The following is a 15443-nucleotide window of genomic DNA, read 5'->3' as shown; positions in this document are numbered from 1 at the left end:
GTGTTTTTTTCTGGTCAGTTGACAACTGTAGATGTCTCATGGACTCCCCCCCCCCCCACTTATCTCCATAAAATCTGGGTTGGACTAGGGGAGTGCTTGGTTTCTGGTGCAGCAGCGCCCTCTGCTGGGCACCAGAAGCTCATGGGGAATAACTTTTAAAACTGTATGAAATGAAGACAGAGTTGCCAGCTTTCCTTACAGGCTTCTGCTCCTGTGCCTTTAAAAACTGGTTGAAGGGCACAGACTTGAGCAGGTGATAATATTCCTCTGCGTGCCAGCAAAAGCTTCACCTGCTGATTCATACGAGCTTTTAAAGGGACAGGAAGGCACAGGTCGGGTTTCTCTCTGGCCTGTTGGGAACCCTGCGCTGAAGACGGTGGTTTTGTTCAGAAATCACAAATGGAGGCCATTCGGAAGACTGAAGGCCCATCCGCACATGATGTTCAGCCCTCATACAATGAGTGTAGAGGGTAAAAAGGTACAGCCGTTCACATGTTATGCTGAACTCAGGCATAGAATTCCACTTCTGATCTGTGCCCTGCATTTGAAGGGCCTGGATGCTGGTTCCCCTTTAAAAGGAACGCAGGTGTAGCCATTCAGACAAACACAGGTACGAGTGCACACACATCTGTACAGTCATCCGGCGTGATGTCTGAATTGGGCTCACGTCTCTGCTTGTGCTAAGCTCACTTTCCCATGCCCCCCTCCGATCGAACAGGTACAGCAGATCCTTCTCAAACCCGCTGTGCTGGGTTTAATTTGCTTCAGGGCTCACTTGGGGTAGCTTCTTTCTTCAGCCCTTGTGGCTGGGGATGATGGGAGCTGTAGTCCAGCAACATCTAGGGACCCAAGGCCGAGAACCCCTAAGGCTCCCTTTCCCAGCTACTCGCCCATCATATGCTTACTGGTGGAAAGGAAGTATCCTTACGCCCACCCTGCGGCTTGCCTGACGGAGGCAAGATTCAAACCAGGGAAGCCCTGAGCCGCAGCTCAGCTCCTTAACCACCAGCTGCACCAACTCTCATGCGCCTGCCATTGGGTATTAGATCCATAGATCCTCCATGTTCAGAGGAAGTCTACCTTTGAATACCAGCTGCAGGGGAGGAAGGGCAAGAGAGGGGCCATGCCTTCACGTCATCCCCCGAGGCTTCTGTTGGGCCCCTGTGGGGGGCAGGATACTGGACTACAGGGGCCTTGGGTCTGATCCAGTGGGGCTGCTTTTATGTTCAGTTTACCACTCAACAGCGGATGCTGGACACAAGCAGCAGGGGCAGCTTCTCCGCTTCAAGCTCGCCTTGTGAGCCTCCTGGGGCTGACCGTCATCGGAGACACAACACTGGGGCGGGCAGGTTCTCGGGCTCTTCTTAGGCTGCCCTGCTCTCAGTGGCTGTCGGTATTTTGCAGGTTAAACCTGAGCAACAGCGACATCCTCACCGTCTATGATGGAGATGACCTCAGCACCCACATCCTGGGGCAGTACCTGGGCAGCAGCGGGCCCCAGAAGCTCTACTCCTCCACGCCAGACTTGACCATTCAGTTCCACTCGGACCCCGCCGGGCTGATCTTTGGGAAGGGGCAAGGATTCATCATGAACTACATTGGTGGGTGAGCTGGAGCCCCACAAAGCCCTGGCCCTTCCTGGCTGGGAACAGTCCTAGGCAGGGGGCAGGGGGCAGGATTGGTGTAGGGCTGGGCCAGGCCGGGGCAGGGAGGTGGCCTTAAAGGCTGTGCTCGCCCAGTTGGATTTATTTCCTTTTCCTTTGAACAGCTGGGAAGAGAATCATGGGGGAAAGGGCACCCTCAAAAAGCTCTCCTCTATTTGGCATTTGGGGAAAAACTTGAATTCCTCAAGTGTTGTGCATTACGTTTTGTGGTTCGGGGTGTGTATGTCATGCCTGTCCGTGTTGAACTAGGGGCCTCACTTGGGAAATGGGGACCATCCTTTTGTGACTCCCACCCCCACCGCACCCTGCTAGTAGAATATTGCGGAGCTGCTGTGACATCACAGCAGTGCAGCCAATAGTTTGCAAGGGGCCCATCCTGTCATGGTGCAGTTTGTGTTGAGACAAACGGAGATGCATGTTCAAGCCCCAGGCTGGATGTGGCGGGAGCTACGCCTGGAGCATGCAAGCCTTTGAGCTTCACAGGCCTCTTCAGCTTCCCCGTCTTTCTGACTTGTGCTGCTGCCCCCGTCTGCTGAATGGTTTGCCAGGGCAGAGCCCAGCGGCACACCAGAGCTGCTGGCTGAGTTGTCCCTGAAATTCCCTTTCTGGCTGCAGAAGTGTCGCGGAACGACTCGTGTTCAGACCTGCCGGAAATCCAGAATGGCTGGAAGACGACCTCCCACACAGAGCTCGTTCGGGAGGCCAAGATAACGTACCAGTGCGATCCGGGGTACGACATTGTCGGGAGCGACACCCTCACCTGCCAGTGGGACCTCAGCTGGAGCAGCGACCCGCCCTTCTGCGAGAAAAGTATGGGCTCCGCCATTCCTGCCTCGCTGAGGGTGGCCACACGTAGAATACCATGTGCCATTCTGATCCCCCTCCCCTTCTCTCTCTCACACACACCCCTCTCTAAGCAGAAGGCTGATCTCAGCCTTCTTTGGTTTCTTCCACATGAGGACTAGATGCTTTGTTCATCACAAAATGGAACACGCACACCCCAACATTCTGTAACCCTTTAGAGTGGCACTTTCCCACCATGACGTCTCTCCACTTTCTGTCCTTCCAGACTGAGACCTCTTTCCTTCTCCCCCCCCCTCACTTTTTGCCCTAGTTATGTACTGCACAGACCCCGGGGAAGTGGAACATTCGGCCCGCCTGATCTCCGACCCGGTGCTGTTGGTCGGCACCACCATCCAGTACACCTGCAACCCGGGCTTCGTGCTGGAAGGGAGCTCCCTCCTGACCTGCTACAGCCGAGAGACGGGGACGCCCATCTGGACCTCCCGGCTGCCCCACTGTGTGTGTGAGTCTGGCTGTGACTCTGGCTCTCTCTTTCTCTCTCTCACACACACACACACATGCCCAAAGCCAGCGGCCGACCCTCCAAGAATGAGATGCCAGTATGGCTGTAGAAGAAGCCGCAGGGCTCAGCCTCACGAGCCGAGGGGGGACCCACGGAGGCAGCTCGGGTTGCTGCTCTCTCTCCCTTCCTGCCTGAGAGCCACGCTGCCTGCAGGCTGGCTACTCGCCAGGTAGAGCTGTGCAGTTAGCCCTCCTTGCTGGGCTTCTTTCCTTTCTCCCCCACACCGGTACCGCTTGCCCGCCTGGGTCTCGAGCACCCCAGGGGTACCCTGTACCACAGGCTGAGACGTGATGCTCCAAAGCCTGTCTCCTCCTGAGCGGGAGGAAGGAGAGTCAGTCACTGGTGCTTGGACAAGGAGGCTCTGCCTCTCCCAGCCCTGAGCTGGAAGGGGCCACGGTTTGGGTTGAGCCCAGGGCCTGACTGGGCTGTTTCCTTCCAGCCGAAGAGTCCCTGGCTTGCGACAACCCGGGCTTGCCCGAGAACGGGTACCAGATCCTGTACAAGCGCCTCTACCTGCCTGGCGAATCGCTGACCTTCATGTGCTACGAGGGCTTCGAGCTCATGGGAGAAGTCACCATCAAGTGCATCTTGGGGCAACCGTCCCGCTGGAGCGGGCCACTCCCCGTCTGCAAAGGTAACCTCGCCTGGGCGTGCAGGGGTTGGTGGAAGGGGAGCGCGTCTCCTTCTCTTCCAAGCACTGGCCTGCGCTGGTCTCACCTGTCTGCCCTTCTCTTCCAGTGAATCAAGACAGCTTTGAACATGTTTTGGAAGGTGAATATTACGGGGGCAGCGTGGCCCAGCTTGGTTTCCTTGGGAGCACAGGAAGCTGCCTTCCGCTGAGTCAGACCCTTGGTCCGTGGAGCCCAGAGTTGTCAGCACTGACTGGCAGAGGCTCGATGTGCAGAAAAAGGTCTCTCCCAGCCCTACATGGAGATGCTGCCAGAACTGAGCCCCTCCCCATCCCCTAGCAGGAGAGAGAGAGAGAGAGAGAGAGCACTGGGGACTGAACAGAGTGCCTCTGGCATTTGCTTTCTGCCCAGAGATAACACCCAAGTAGATTCAAAACAGCAGGCGCCCCTACAAGGCAGCAGATCCATGAAACTGCGTGAGATCCCTAGCAAACGTAGGAAGCTGCCATCTACTGAGTCAGACCCTTGGTCCATCTAGCTCAGTATTGTCTTCACAGACTGGCAGCTCCTTCTCCAAGGTTACAGGCAGGAGTCTCTCTCTCAGCCCTCTCTTGGAGATGCTGCCAGGGAGGGAACTGGGAACCTAGATGCTCTTCCCAGAGTGTCTCCCCTCCATCTCCTGAGGGGGAAGATCTTCTAGTGCTGCTCACACTTCTAGTCTCCCATTCACATGCAACCAGGGTGGACCTTGCTTAGCTAAGGGGACCAGTCCTGCTGGCTCCCACCAGACCAGCTCTCTTCCCTCCTGCCTCTCATAAGCCATCCCAAACAAAAGACCCTCTGGCACCCCAAGGTGCCTTCAGACAGCTGGCAAACTCCGCTTTTCTCCCCGCCTGTGCCAAGCTACAGAACGACACAGAGCCCTGAGCCATCCCCATAAGTTTCCTCCACGGTGGGAACTGAGCGATGGCCATCCAGTGCCATGGTCCTGCGGCATTCGAAGCTGGGGGTGGGGGGAGCCCTCTGCTGACAACTTCAAGAGGAGCCCCCAGTTCTCAAGCAGAGAGAGCCTTTAGGGTCTGGGCCCCTTTGGACAAGCAGTGTTTGGAGGGCCGTGAGATCCTAGTTGGGCCAGCAGGGATCTCACGCCCGCTTCTCCCTCCAGTAGCAGAAGCAGCTGCAGAGACATCGCTGGAAGGCGGGAACATGGCCCTGGCGATCTTCATCCCCGTCCTGGTCGTCTCCTTGCTGCTTGGGGGAGCGTACGTCTACATCACAAGGTAGGGAGGGAGAGCGGGGGCAAATGCTGCTCTCCAATGACCCTGGAGGGACTGGGCCCCCCTCCCAAAGATGTGCCTTTGGGCCACGAGGAGGAGGAGGAGGAGGAGGAGGAGGAGGAGGAGGCGTCTTCCTGCAGTGTGCCTAAACACGGGCAGAGTCCTGCAGGATCAGAGCCACGCCAGACCGTCCCACCCAACAAGACCAGCTCTCCTCCATCACGGCCAATGGACATGTTCTTAGGCTCTTCCTCCTCCATCTGGCTCTGGGAGGATCCCTCTCAGCCCTGCACAGTTGGCACAGCCCCTCCGTTGGGCACCAGCAAATGTGTCACTTCTTGCTGAAAGCACCAGGCTGGGCCTTTGAGGGCTCATGGGGGGGGAGGGCCCTGTAGCTAAGTGGCCCCTCTGCTCCGTGAACTGCTGACTTTGCTCTGGGCCCCTCTCCCCTCTCTCTCCTCTGTCCTCAGGTGCCGATACTATTCCAGCCTCCGCCTGCCCCTGATGTACTCTCATCCGTACAGTCAGATCACAGTGGAGACAGAGTTTGACAACCCCATTTACGAGACAGGGGTGAGTTGGTTTGCTTGTCTATCTATTGCTCCGTTTTTCGACCGCCTCTCGTCAGGCATCCCAAGGCGGTTTGCAAACGTCAGAATACAACAAAGCTCCATAAAAATCACAAAACCGCCCTGCTTCGTCTAGGACAGGGCTGCTGCACTTCGGCCCTCCTGCAGACGTTGGCCGACAACTCCCGTCATCCCTGGCTATGGGCCGCTCTGGCTGGAGATGATGGAAGTTGTAGTCTAGAAACAGCTGGAGGGCGGGGGCAGAGTTGAGCAGGACTGCTGTAGGAATTAGGCGAGACGGAAAGGGGCGGCTTCATTTCATCCTGCTTGGATTGCAGCCCTTGCTCAGCACCCCAAAGGCCCCATCGCCCCACCCGTGTGCTGCTGCAAATAGTTGCATGTCCTCTGTCCAAGTCCCTAGCGGGCAACCCTACTGACCCAGAAAGGCTTTTCCTGGGTTCCTAAACCTCCATACAACTCTTACAATCAAAGAAGGCGACTGCAGAGTCGGCCTTGCCAGTCTGAGGTTTTGTCTAATCAGTTTTCCTATTAAAAAAACCCAAAAAACCCAAAGTCCTGAATGCATCCAGGGGGAGCAAAAGCAGTGATTGACCTGGGCGACTGTGTGCACAGGATGCTGGACTAGATGGGCCTTGAGCCTGATCCAGCGGGGCTGTTCTTATGTTCTTATGACCGGAGTGTTTCATTTTCCCCAGGAAACACGAGAATACGAAGTGTCCATATAAAGTCAGCCACGTGGGACCCTTTGCAGACACACTCTCGATATTCTCCCCCAGAACTTCCTCAAGTGACAAATTTGGACGCTCGGCGGAGTTTGGATTGGGAACTTGAACCTGGCGTCGTTCCTTTTCTTCTTGCTTTCAGTTGAAGATGTGCCCATCTCTTCTCTGCCGTGAATTCTGCTCCAGTTTTGCTCCGAGTATCACAGGAGGGCGCTTCTCTCGAGGCTTTCTGGCTGTGAAGCTAAGCCCTGCTCAGCGCTGCGGCCGCTTGTACAGCTACGTCAGAAGGAGCCCTGTTGGTTCTTCCTTTGTGTTTGTTTTATTTTTCAAATGTCGCTGGGAAAGGAAGCTGCCGCTGGCCATCAAACAGACCTTGGATTACCGATCAGGCCTGGCAGGTTCCAACGTCTTTTTTTCACCATATTGACAGAGGATGTCTTTCTGTTGGCAGCTAATGCCCTGCTCTCTTGCTGGACTTGAACTCGGTGCTCTGTGCGCCTCTCTTTGAACTGCAGCAGTGGGACAGTAGTGCCGACCGAGAGAGGAGTTTGGAAAGTGATTGGGGAGCAACCCTGGCCAAACCAGTGGGGGAAACCTTTGCAGTTTTCCTGCCCCATTGGTCCTGAATAATGGATGTTGACCTGTGCAACCAGCCAAGGGATGAGGGGAAAGAATTGCAGCGAATGTCATCTCTAGAAGATGGAGATCAGAGTTTGCATGTCTTCAACTCCCATCTGGTCAATATTTTAAAAAGAAGTGTGGCCACCACCTGGAATCTCTTGCATCTTTCCCTGTAGATCGTCTTTTGCATCTTTCCCTGTAGATCAGGCTCCTAGAACAAGTAGAAGAGTCGAGGCTTTGAGGCTGATGGTGTCGGATATCTGTGGTTCTAGGAAAGGTGTCGAGGTGTGTTTGTGTGTGGGGACTGGCAGCTTCCTAGCCTGGAGGCAAAGAACACGTCCTGCCCATCCTTCTTGTCTCCCAATTGCGAGGAAGGAATACAAGAAGCCCTGGGCTCTTCAGAGTCTAAGCAACCAGCCTGCCGCACCTGAGGCTCATGGGCCAAGGCAAAATAACTGCACCCACACAAGGCGCTATCCATGTGCGCTTGCAAAGTTCCCATTCAGCCCAGTTCGCACTGGATAACCTCCTGGTGGGTTGAACTCGGCCTCACAGCCCTAAATCAGGATTTGCACTGTAGAACTCAGCTCACCTGGTCAAGAGGAGAACCCAGTCCATGAGTCCTTTCTGTAGCCCACATGCAAACTTCAACTGGCTCACCGGCAAAATGCATCCCCCAGCATCTCCCTCTCTTCCTCCGTCCCTACTGGAATGCCTGCCGTTCAGAGTCAGGCCTTCTCTGCTTCGAGGACGTAGCAGATTTGGAAAGAGAAGGATCGCCCCCAACCCACGTTCTTTCCCCAGGAACACAAAAAAAACTTCCCCCAAAGACATGCTGTCTGCTCTGGTGAAAAGATCTGTCCTTTTTCCCAACCCGCATCCCAGTCAAACCGTTCCTGAGCCGTCAGCGGATATGTGGACAAAGTGGAGGGCTGGATAAATGGCTGGCGACGCCTCCGTTAACCCCTCTCCCTGTCTTTGTAAAAATGGTGGAATTGTAACCATGACAGTGTTTTTCTAAACGTCTGTTTTAGTTTAGAGGCAAAGTTAGTGCATCTCTGCGGTTGTCAAGAGTAAAAGCGTTTGGGTCTATTTATTTATTTATTTCCCTTTTGAAAATGCAGGAACAAAATGGGAAGTGTCTTTGTAATAGTAACACACACACACACACCCAACCGGAAGGGGAAGCAGAGAAAATGCCAAAATAATGTACCCGCCCTTCTGTCGTTGTCCTTACAGATCTCTTTTTATAAGATTGATGGATTAAAGATTTTTGAACACGGTAAGCTAAGCCTTCCGCAGGAAGTGCCAGAATGGAGTGTAAGTAACCTTCGTGCGAACTGTGCCACGTGTCAGAAGGGTGAATAACAAGCTTGTGGGCTGTAGCAGAGGCCTGCACGGCTGCTATCTGACACACTGAATAGGCAGATCCCACAGCACGCGTGACTTGGGTTTGCATTTGGATCTGGGCCCAATGAATGCATCATCTTCCTGGCAGTGTGTTTGGTTACCACTGCGCAACACCAGAGCTTAGGAGCTGCCTTTCTCATTTAGAGGAGGGCCTCTCCAACCTCATATTGTTCCTCGCAGTGGCCAGGACGCTTTCCAGATTGGGCACTACAGCAGTGTCACTACGCGCCCGTTAAGTGTGCTTCAGAACCACCTGCGTTTCGACATCGCAGTCCCTGCACTGTCAGCAAGGCGCTGTTCGCATTTCCAATGCCTTCTTTCAGGTTTGATTGCTGCGTTACTGTCCTATAACGTTGCAGGTGCAGCATTTTTTTAATTTTAAAAAGGCTGTATCTGCCCATTGCAGTTTTGCGCAAGCTAGGAAAGACTGCTCCCCCTGCTGGTGGCTTTGCACAACAAACAGCTTCAATCCTTTATTTACAATATTTATTTTCAGTGCGATCTGCTCAAACCGAAGCATTTTACTGCTTTTTGTAGCGAGTAATCTGGAAAGCGCCCAGAACAATCTGGCCAGTTCAGAAGGTAGCAACCCTCCCAGCTATTTACAGCCCCCAGCAAAAGGGATTCGGATTTCGGAGTCATCTTACCACTGGGGACATGGAGGTCCCAGTCTTAGCTTGTTGCAAAGAGTGAGAATTCTTATGGGTGCCGCTTCTCCCATTACAGCAGCCCTGTGATGAGAGAGGCCACACCTTGCAATATCCTCCTTCCTTTGCAGCTCTTGAAGGACCTGGAGGTGGAAGAGGCCTCCATCATTCCCTACCTCTCAATCTGCTGCCAATTTTACAGCTGCATTGATACACACTTGTTTTCAATCGATTCCCCCAGCAATGGTGGTTTTGTGCCTGCCTATTTATTTTCCCCACAGCAATTTCTGAAATTGGGGTACGGTAGAAGATGTTAAGGGAATCTGTTGGAATTCTGGGTTACCAATACTCCCCGATAAGAGCGTGGTCAGTTCTCTCACCCTAACCCTCCTTTTTAATGCACCACAAACACCTCTCGGAGATGGCTGTGCAATAGGTTTCTCGTTTTCTGAATCTGCTGTATGTTCTTAGAAGAAACGCCATGTTTTACCCAATGCCACCGCAAACTGGGGGCAGGGGGAGAGAAGGTGTTTGCCTTCACATCTGGCTTGTGGGCTTCGCAGGGGGGTCATCTGCTTGGCCACAGAGGGAAGCAGGAGGTTGGGTGGACGATGCTGGCCCCATCGTGCTAACAGGGCTTTTCTTGCATTCGTAGTGGAGAGGTACCAAGGAAATGGCCGTTCCCTCGTTTGCTTCTTAGTTCATAAATTTCAGCTGCACGTTCTTGTGAAAACATTTTCTTTTCTGGGATTTGGTTCCCAATCTGCATTTAAACTAAACCCCAAACACAGAAAATCATTTCATTCGGGGGGAGTGGGTAGGATTTGTTTCTGTAATGGACGCATTTGGTTGCACTCATGTTAAGTAAGTAAGTAAGTAAATTTATTACGGTCCTTAGACCAGCTTAACGTGTTAAGGCATCGGGGTTCTGTTGTGGCAAGCACAGAAATGGGGTGGGTGGGGGCATCGGGCCATGGAGTCTGCAGACTTTTCTCTTGCAGGGCTCCTCTCCCTTTACCAGCTGCATGTCCGTAGAAAACACACCGGTGAGGTTTCTTCTGGTGCCATGATGAGAGAAGTGAAAAACACAGAAAAAGAGGAACACCCCTCATGAGATTGCCCTCTGGGGCAATTTTCTAGCTCAATTGTGCGCCGGGGAGACATGAAGCTCGCGCGTGACGTGAGCCTTTTGCATTGAAGAGGGAGAACGGGCGGCAGGGAGGTATCCTGCCGCCCCAATTATTACAAGAAATACGAGCGCTGGAGGGGGGAAAGCGGCGGGAGGGGTAAGTAAACCCTCCCCCGCCCTTAAAGCTGCCCCCTCCACCTGAACAGAACCGGCCAGGTCCGGACCGGTCCGGATGATCCGGAGGCCTTTACAATGGCCTCCGGACCGGTCCAGACCCATCCCTACCGCCCTATACAGATGGTCCCAGATGATGGTTGATGAGTTTACAATTGCCTTGCTATTAACACCACCAAAGTGTATACTTATTTCGAAAATGCCTCATTCATTCTCCCCAAAGAGAAGTATTCCGAGGCCAACATCTATGAAGGGAGAAGGGGAAAGTGTGAGAAAGAAAACCAAGTCTTTCTCTGCTGAAGCTGCTTTGACTCAAAGATGTCACACAAGGCCTTGGGGCAGACAAGTCAGAGGCATAGCTCCCCTCACTGTGGGAGAGGCCCACATTCGCCCACGGCACAGCAGCCAAGGGCCCCCCATTCTCCCCCAGCAGCCTGGGCCCCTCCTGCATCTCTCAGTGCAGTGGCCAAAGGTTCCCCAGGCCACTTGCGGCTGCACAGCCAAGACATTCCTTGCTGCCAGATGTTGATCTCTTTGCATACAAGGCCTCCGAACTCATTGGTTCTGAGCTAAATGGTTGGATTTCCTGCGTGCCGGATCTGTATTATGCTAATTCCAAATTCTGATTAACATCAGATGTCCTCCCCTGCGCCTCCCTGCCGCTAATCTCTAACTTTCCCTGCTTGCTTCCTTCCTTCCTGCCTTCCTTCTCCGTGAGGTTACAAACTCAGCCACAACCGAATTGTGCAGTCTCTTTGCAGACCTTTGCTTTCCTCATTCCTTCTGCCTGTATTAATGGACCCCAGAGGCATCACGCTGACATTCTACAGGGTTCCACTCTTCTCCAGCCAGTGATGCAGCCTCCAAGAATGATTGCTTCCCTCTGGGACGCCTGAGAAACGGACCTCTCCGAGCTCTGCAGACGCAGCTCCTGCAAAGGGCATTTCTTTGACGGAGGGAGCATCCTGATGGGGAAACGAGGAAGCTCAGAGCAGCAGCAGTGCATCCTCTTGCGGGGCACCAGGCTGCTTGAGCAAGAGGCCGCTGGCAAATCTGTGCCTCTTCTTACCCAACTGCAGAAACGTCTCTATGGCCTGTGCTGGGTTGGCTTAGAGGAAGCGGGCCCTCGAGGGACTCTTCCTCCCCACTGGATCCACAACAAGCAGTAGCAAAAGCAACCCTCCCTGCTCTTTGACCCCGGAAAGCCTGTTTTGCCACTTATTTCATCATCCCTGTTGAGATGAGGGCCTCCCCATCTCTGGCAACTTCTAAAAAGGCACTGGAGATGCATTTATTCGCCCTGGCTTTTAATTAGATCTATGGTTCTAAATTTGTGGTTTTTTTAAAGTTACTACTGAGTTTTAAATGTTTTAAAATGTTTAGTGTTTTAAATGTGTTTAATTGTTAAGTGATTTGAGGTTTTAAATTATTTTAATTGTAAATCTCCCAGAGATGCAAGTTTTTGGCAGTATAGAAAGGTAATAAATAGGTAAGTTAGTTATTAAGTAAGTAAGTAAATAAAATAATTGGGAAGCAGAGACTTGGTTGGGAGCTGCAGGGAACTCGGGAGCACCTCAGAGCAAGCAGGAGGAGCACACAGTACAACTACGAATATTTATATACCGCTCTTCAACCAAAGTTCTCAAAGCGATTTGCATAGAAAAAGAAATAATGCATAAATAAAATGGTCCCCTGTCCTTAAAGGGGGCTCACCGTCTAAAAAAGAAACATCAGATAGACACCAGCAACAGCCACTGGAGGGATGTTGTGCTGGGGCTGGATGGGGCCAGTTGCTCTCCCCCTGCTAAATAGAAGAGAATCCCCACTTGAAAAAGGTGTCTCTTTGCTCAGTTAGCAGGGGTATTCTCTAGGCCGCTCCGGGGCCATTCTGCCAAAGGAGTGACTCCAGTTTGAACTAATTCAGGGGAACTCTAGAACATCTAACTTGGGGAGCAAAGGAGTAGCAAGTAATGCTATTAGGGGAGCGTTTTGCTATGCATTAAATACTTATAGAGCTAAAGTAATTAATGTTGTTGCCCTGTTCATGTGGGGGTTGGGATAAAGAAGGGGTTATGACATAGAGAAAGCTGTGGACGCTACAGTGCTATTGTCCATCTTTTGCAAGGTAGGTGTTGCCAGAAATCACTGTGCGCATCCGTCCCCTGAGATGCTACTTATGGCCAAAGTTTGTGAGCCTGGGCGTTTTTCCAGACTACGAGATCTGCAACGGCTAGAGTGTTGCAAAGTGCGGTGGAATTAGGCAGCGGTTTGAAACTGCAAGTGCAGTGGCTTTGATGCTGTTTTCTATGCAACGTGACAGGGTTTGGGATGTCCGTATTGCCCGCCACTGCAGCGGATTTTCCAGGCAGGAGGAGTCCATATTCCACCTGGGTTGCATTCACTACTACTACTACTCCATTTCCAGCCAATAGGGTCGCAGAGGGGAACTGCTGATGTGACAAACTTTAAAAAAAAATATAACTTGCTCCTTTGCACAAGCAGAAGCACTGAACATGCGGGACGTGAGACCAATGGGATCAAAAGCCAAGGAGGAAAGCGGAAATGAAATGGAGCGGAAATACATTAGATATATATTTTTAAAGGAAAGAAAATCAGCTTTACATATCCAATTCCAGAGACAAATGTGACTGAAACCTAGGGCCGAAGGCAGAAATGAAAAACCAAGAGGTGACAATATATTAATAAAAATATATTGTGTGGCTTTACATAACAGATCCTTGATCTGCTGAATGAGCCAGAAAATCCACAGTGTTAATGTGTTAAAAAAAGAAAAGTCTTAATGAAAAACATGAGCGATTGAAATCAAAAGCTAAAAGCAGATGAGAAACAAGTTACACCCTTGCACAAGAACTTGGGTTGAAAATTTTAAAGAGATCATTTTACATGAGCGGCAACATTATTTCAGGAATGGGTGGAAAGAGGCTGTAAAGGTTGGCAAATCCAAGTGAACCGCCCAGACCACACCACGCTGCAATGCATCAAACACAGGGCAAGCCTCTGTACAACAGAAAAACACAGAACTTTCCTGCAACACCTTTACAATGTTATAGGGCCAAAACACATCAATAAAACCTGAATAAAGGAATTGGGAATATGGGAAGTATCAGTGACCGTGATGTCACAACATGAGAAATGCAGAGAGGTGCTTAATGGACATGTTGCAAAACTGTTGCAGCTTGTAATCTGGAAAATGCCCCAATGAATTATCAGGAACCTTCTCGCCAGTGGCTTCTGTCTCTCGTGGCTTTTATTCAGCATGACCAGTAAACCCCACTGAGAAGGACACAACTGGAGACAGAAGAAGGGACCCCTTCCAAAGGAACAGAGGAGGCTGCCATATACTGAGTCAGGCCCTTGGTCCATCTGGCTTAGGATTGTCTACACAGACTGGCAGCGGCTTCTCCCAGGCTGCAGGCAGGAGTCTCTCTCAGCCCTACTTGGAGATGCTGCCAGGGAATACCATACAATGCTTTCAAATGCAAACCTTTTGTAAATCTGTTGGCATGGCTGACCTGACAGGATTTAGGATCCCTTCAGCTCTACTTCTGTGAGTCAGGATAGAAATTCTTTAAACAGGAGTAGCAGCTTAGCTGCACAGATGAAAGTGAAGAATGACTCTCAAAGATAAAGTGGTAGAAACAAAATAAAGTCCCCCTGAAACTAAACTAGGTACCCCCCTCTACGATAACTGAGCAATGACTGAAACAAAGGAGCAAGGAAGGAACAGAACAAGGACAGGCTGAAACAAGAAAGGCTGAACAATGATAAGCACGAGGAACACTGTCTGCAGAAGGCAATGTTGCTGACAGAACAGCGTCGGCTTGCTATGGGGCTTGAGATACGGGGCAGCCAATCAGGCTGTCCTGACTCAGCATGTCTATTCCCCCTCCTGCGAGATCTTGCGCACCTGTGTGTCTCCCACTGAGCCTGTCTTCTTCACACAGGTGAAATGCCAGCCTCCTCCTGATCAGTCTCGTCAGCCCTCATCTCCTCCAGCTGTCCAGATCCCCCTGCCTGCTGCTGTTCCAGCTCAGCTCCAGAGTCTGTTCTCACAGCCAAGTCCTCCTGCTGTGCTCCAGAGTTTGTTCTCCCAGGCCAGCCCTCCCGCTCCTCTGACTCAGAGGTCTGAGCCATGACAAAACCAGGACGGACCCTGCTTAGCAAAGGGGGCAATTCCGGCTTGCGACCCCAAGACCCTTCCACAGGGAAAGGCTTCTCGTTAACGGCACGGTAGCCCCGCCCCCAGAGACTCCCTCTGTGACTCCTGGCCAGAGAGGCTGCCACTGCAAGTGCCCTTTAAGGGGGTGGGGTGGAAGGTCCCCAAGGGAGGCTGGAAGCCGCGGGACTGCAGCAGCATCTGGCTTCTCCGCTAAAGGTGAGGGAGCAAAACCTGGCCCTTGCAGACTGCGTGTCCCACGTGGAAGCATGGCAAGCCTCGAATGCCCCACACGTGGGCTGGAGCAGCAGAGCAAGCCCGGACATGTCAGCATCTGGGCTGGGGACAGAAGGCTCAGCCTCCCCAGCTGGCCCAAAAGAGAGCTCTGAGCAGCAAACGGTGCAAGGAACTGGAGCACAAAGACCCCCTTCTCTCTCTCTCTCTCTCAAAGACACCCGTCTCGAAGGGGATTTCCAAGGCCCAGCATTAAGTGAGCTCCCATGCAGTGGGAACAGGACGCCTCCCTGCCTGTTCCTCAGATTTCTGAGCAGAGGCCAGCACTTTCAGGAATTATTCTTGCATAACGTTGGATTGCTTTCTGCTTCTCGGCCAGCATTAATCAGAGGCTCAGCAGCGGCCAGAAGACTCTCAGCTAGTTAGTTGCAGGAATGTCGCTAGAATTGAGCGGCTGGGTTCAAAGACCCCGGGGCCTCCAGCTCCTGAGGGGCCCCCAGCTCCACCCCTCCCTATTTTCGTCATTACCTCCCTCACTCCAAGGGGGTGCCGGGGAGGGGGCGAACATGGGCCCCCTCTCCCCTAGCTTCACCCCTGGTTAGGTGCACAGCTTTGCATTTACTCATTGGGAATCAGAAAGGGCCAGGGGCCAGGGCACTGTCCAAACTAGCTGCTGGAACGGCCGCAATAAATGCAGGCTCACTCGCTCGGACTGCGGGAGGGGGTTCCTTCTCAGTATATGGCAGCTTCCTGTCTTGCTGTGTCCCTTCACTTCCGTCCATCCTCACCAACGCCCTATGTGC

At 52.4% G+C, this 15443-nt stretch overlaps 1 protein-coding gene across 2 annotated transcripts in view; it reads left to right on the top strand.

Moving 5' to 3' along the window:
• Positions 1–8155, top strand: part of SEZ6L (seizure related 6 homolog like) — a 62998-nt gene extending 54843 nt beyond the window's left edge. Inside the window, exons 10-17 of one of the 2 annotated variants that reach the window (XM_053279946.1) lie at positions 1405–1601; positions 2280–2474; positions 2779–2970; positions 3470–3664; positions 3769–3801; positions 4828–4939; positions 5407–5509; positions 6222–8155. In XM_053279946.1, coding sequence (XP_053135921.1) covers positions 1405–1601; positions 2280–2474; positions 2779–2970; positions 3470–3664; positions 3769–3801; positions 4828–4939; positions 5407–5509; positions 6222–6251 — 1057 coding nt within the window. In that variant the 3' untranslated portion in view covers positions 6252–8155. Of the gene's footprint in view, positions 1–1404; positions 1602–2279; positions 2475–2778; positions 2971–3469; positions 3665–3768; positions 3802–4824; positions 4940–5406; positions 5510–6221 lie in introns of both variants that reach the window. The other variant, XM_053279945.1, reaches the window with a different exon arrangement.
• The last annotated feature ends 7288 nt before the right edge of the window (positions 8156–15443 follow it).

The sequence above is a fragment of the Hemicordylus capensis genome, chromosome 15, assembly GCF_027244095.1.
Source record: "Hemicordylus capensis ecotype Gifberg chromosome 15, rHemCap1.1.pri, whole genome shotgun sequence".
In the NCBI taxonomy this organism is placed as follows: domain Eukaryota; kingdom Metazoa; phylum Chordata; class Lepidosauria; order Squamata; family Cordylidae; genus Hemicordylus; species Hemicordylus capensis.
Note: the sequence above shows the minus strand (reverse complement) of the source record. Positions and strands in the feature narration are given on the sequence as shown.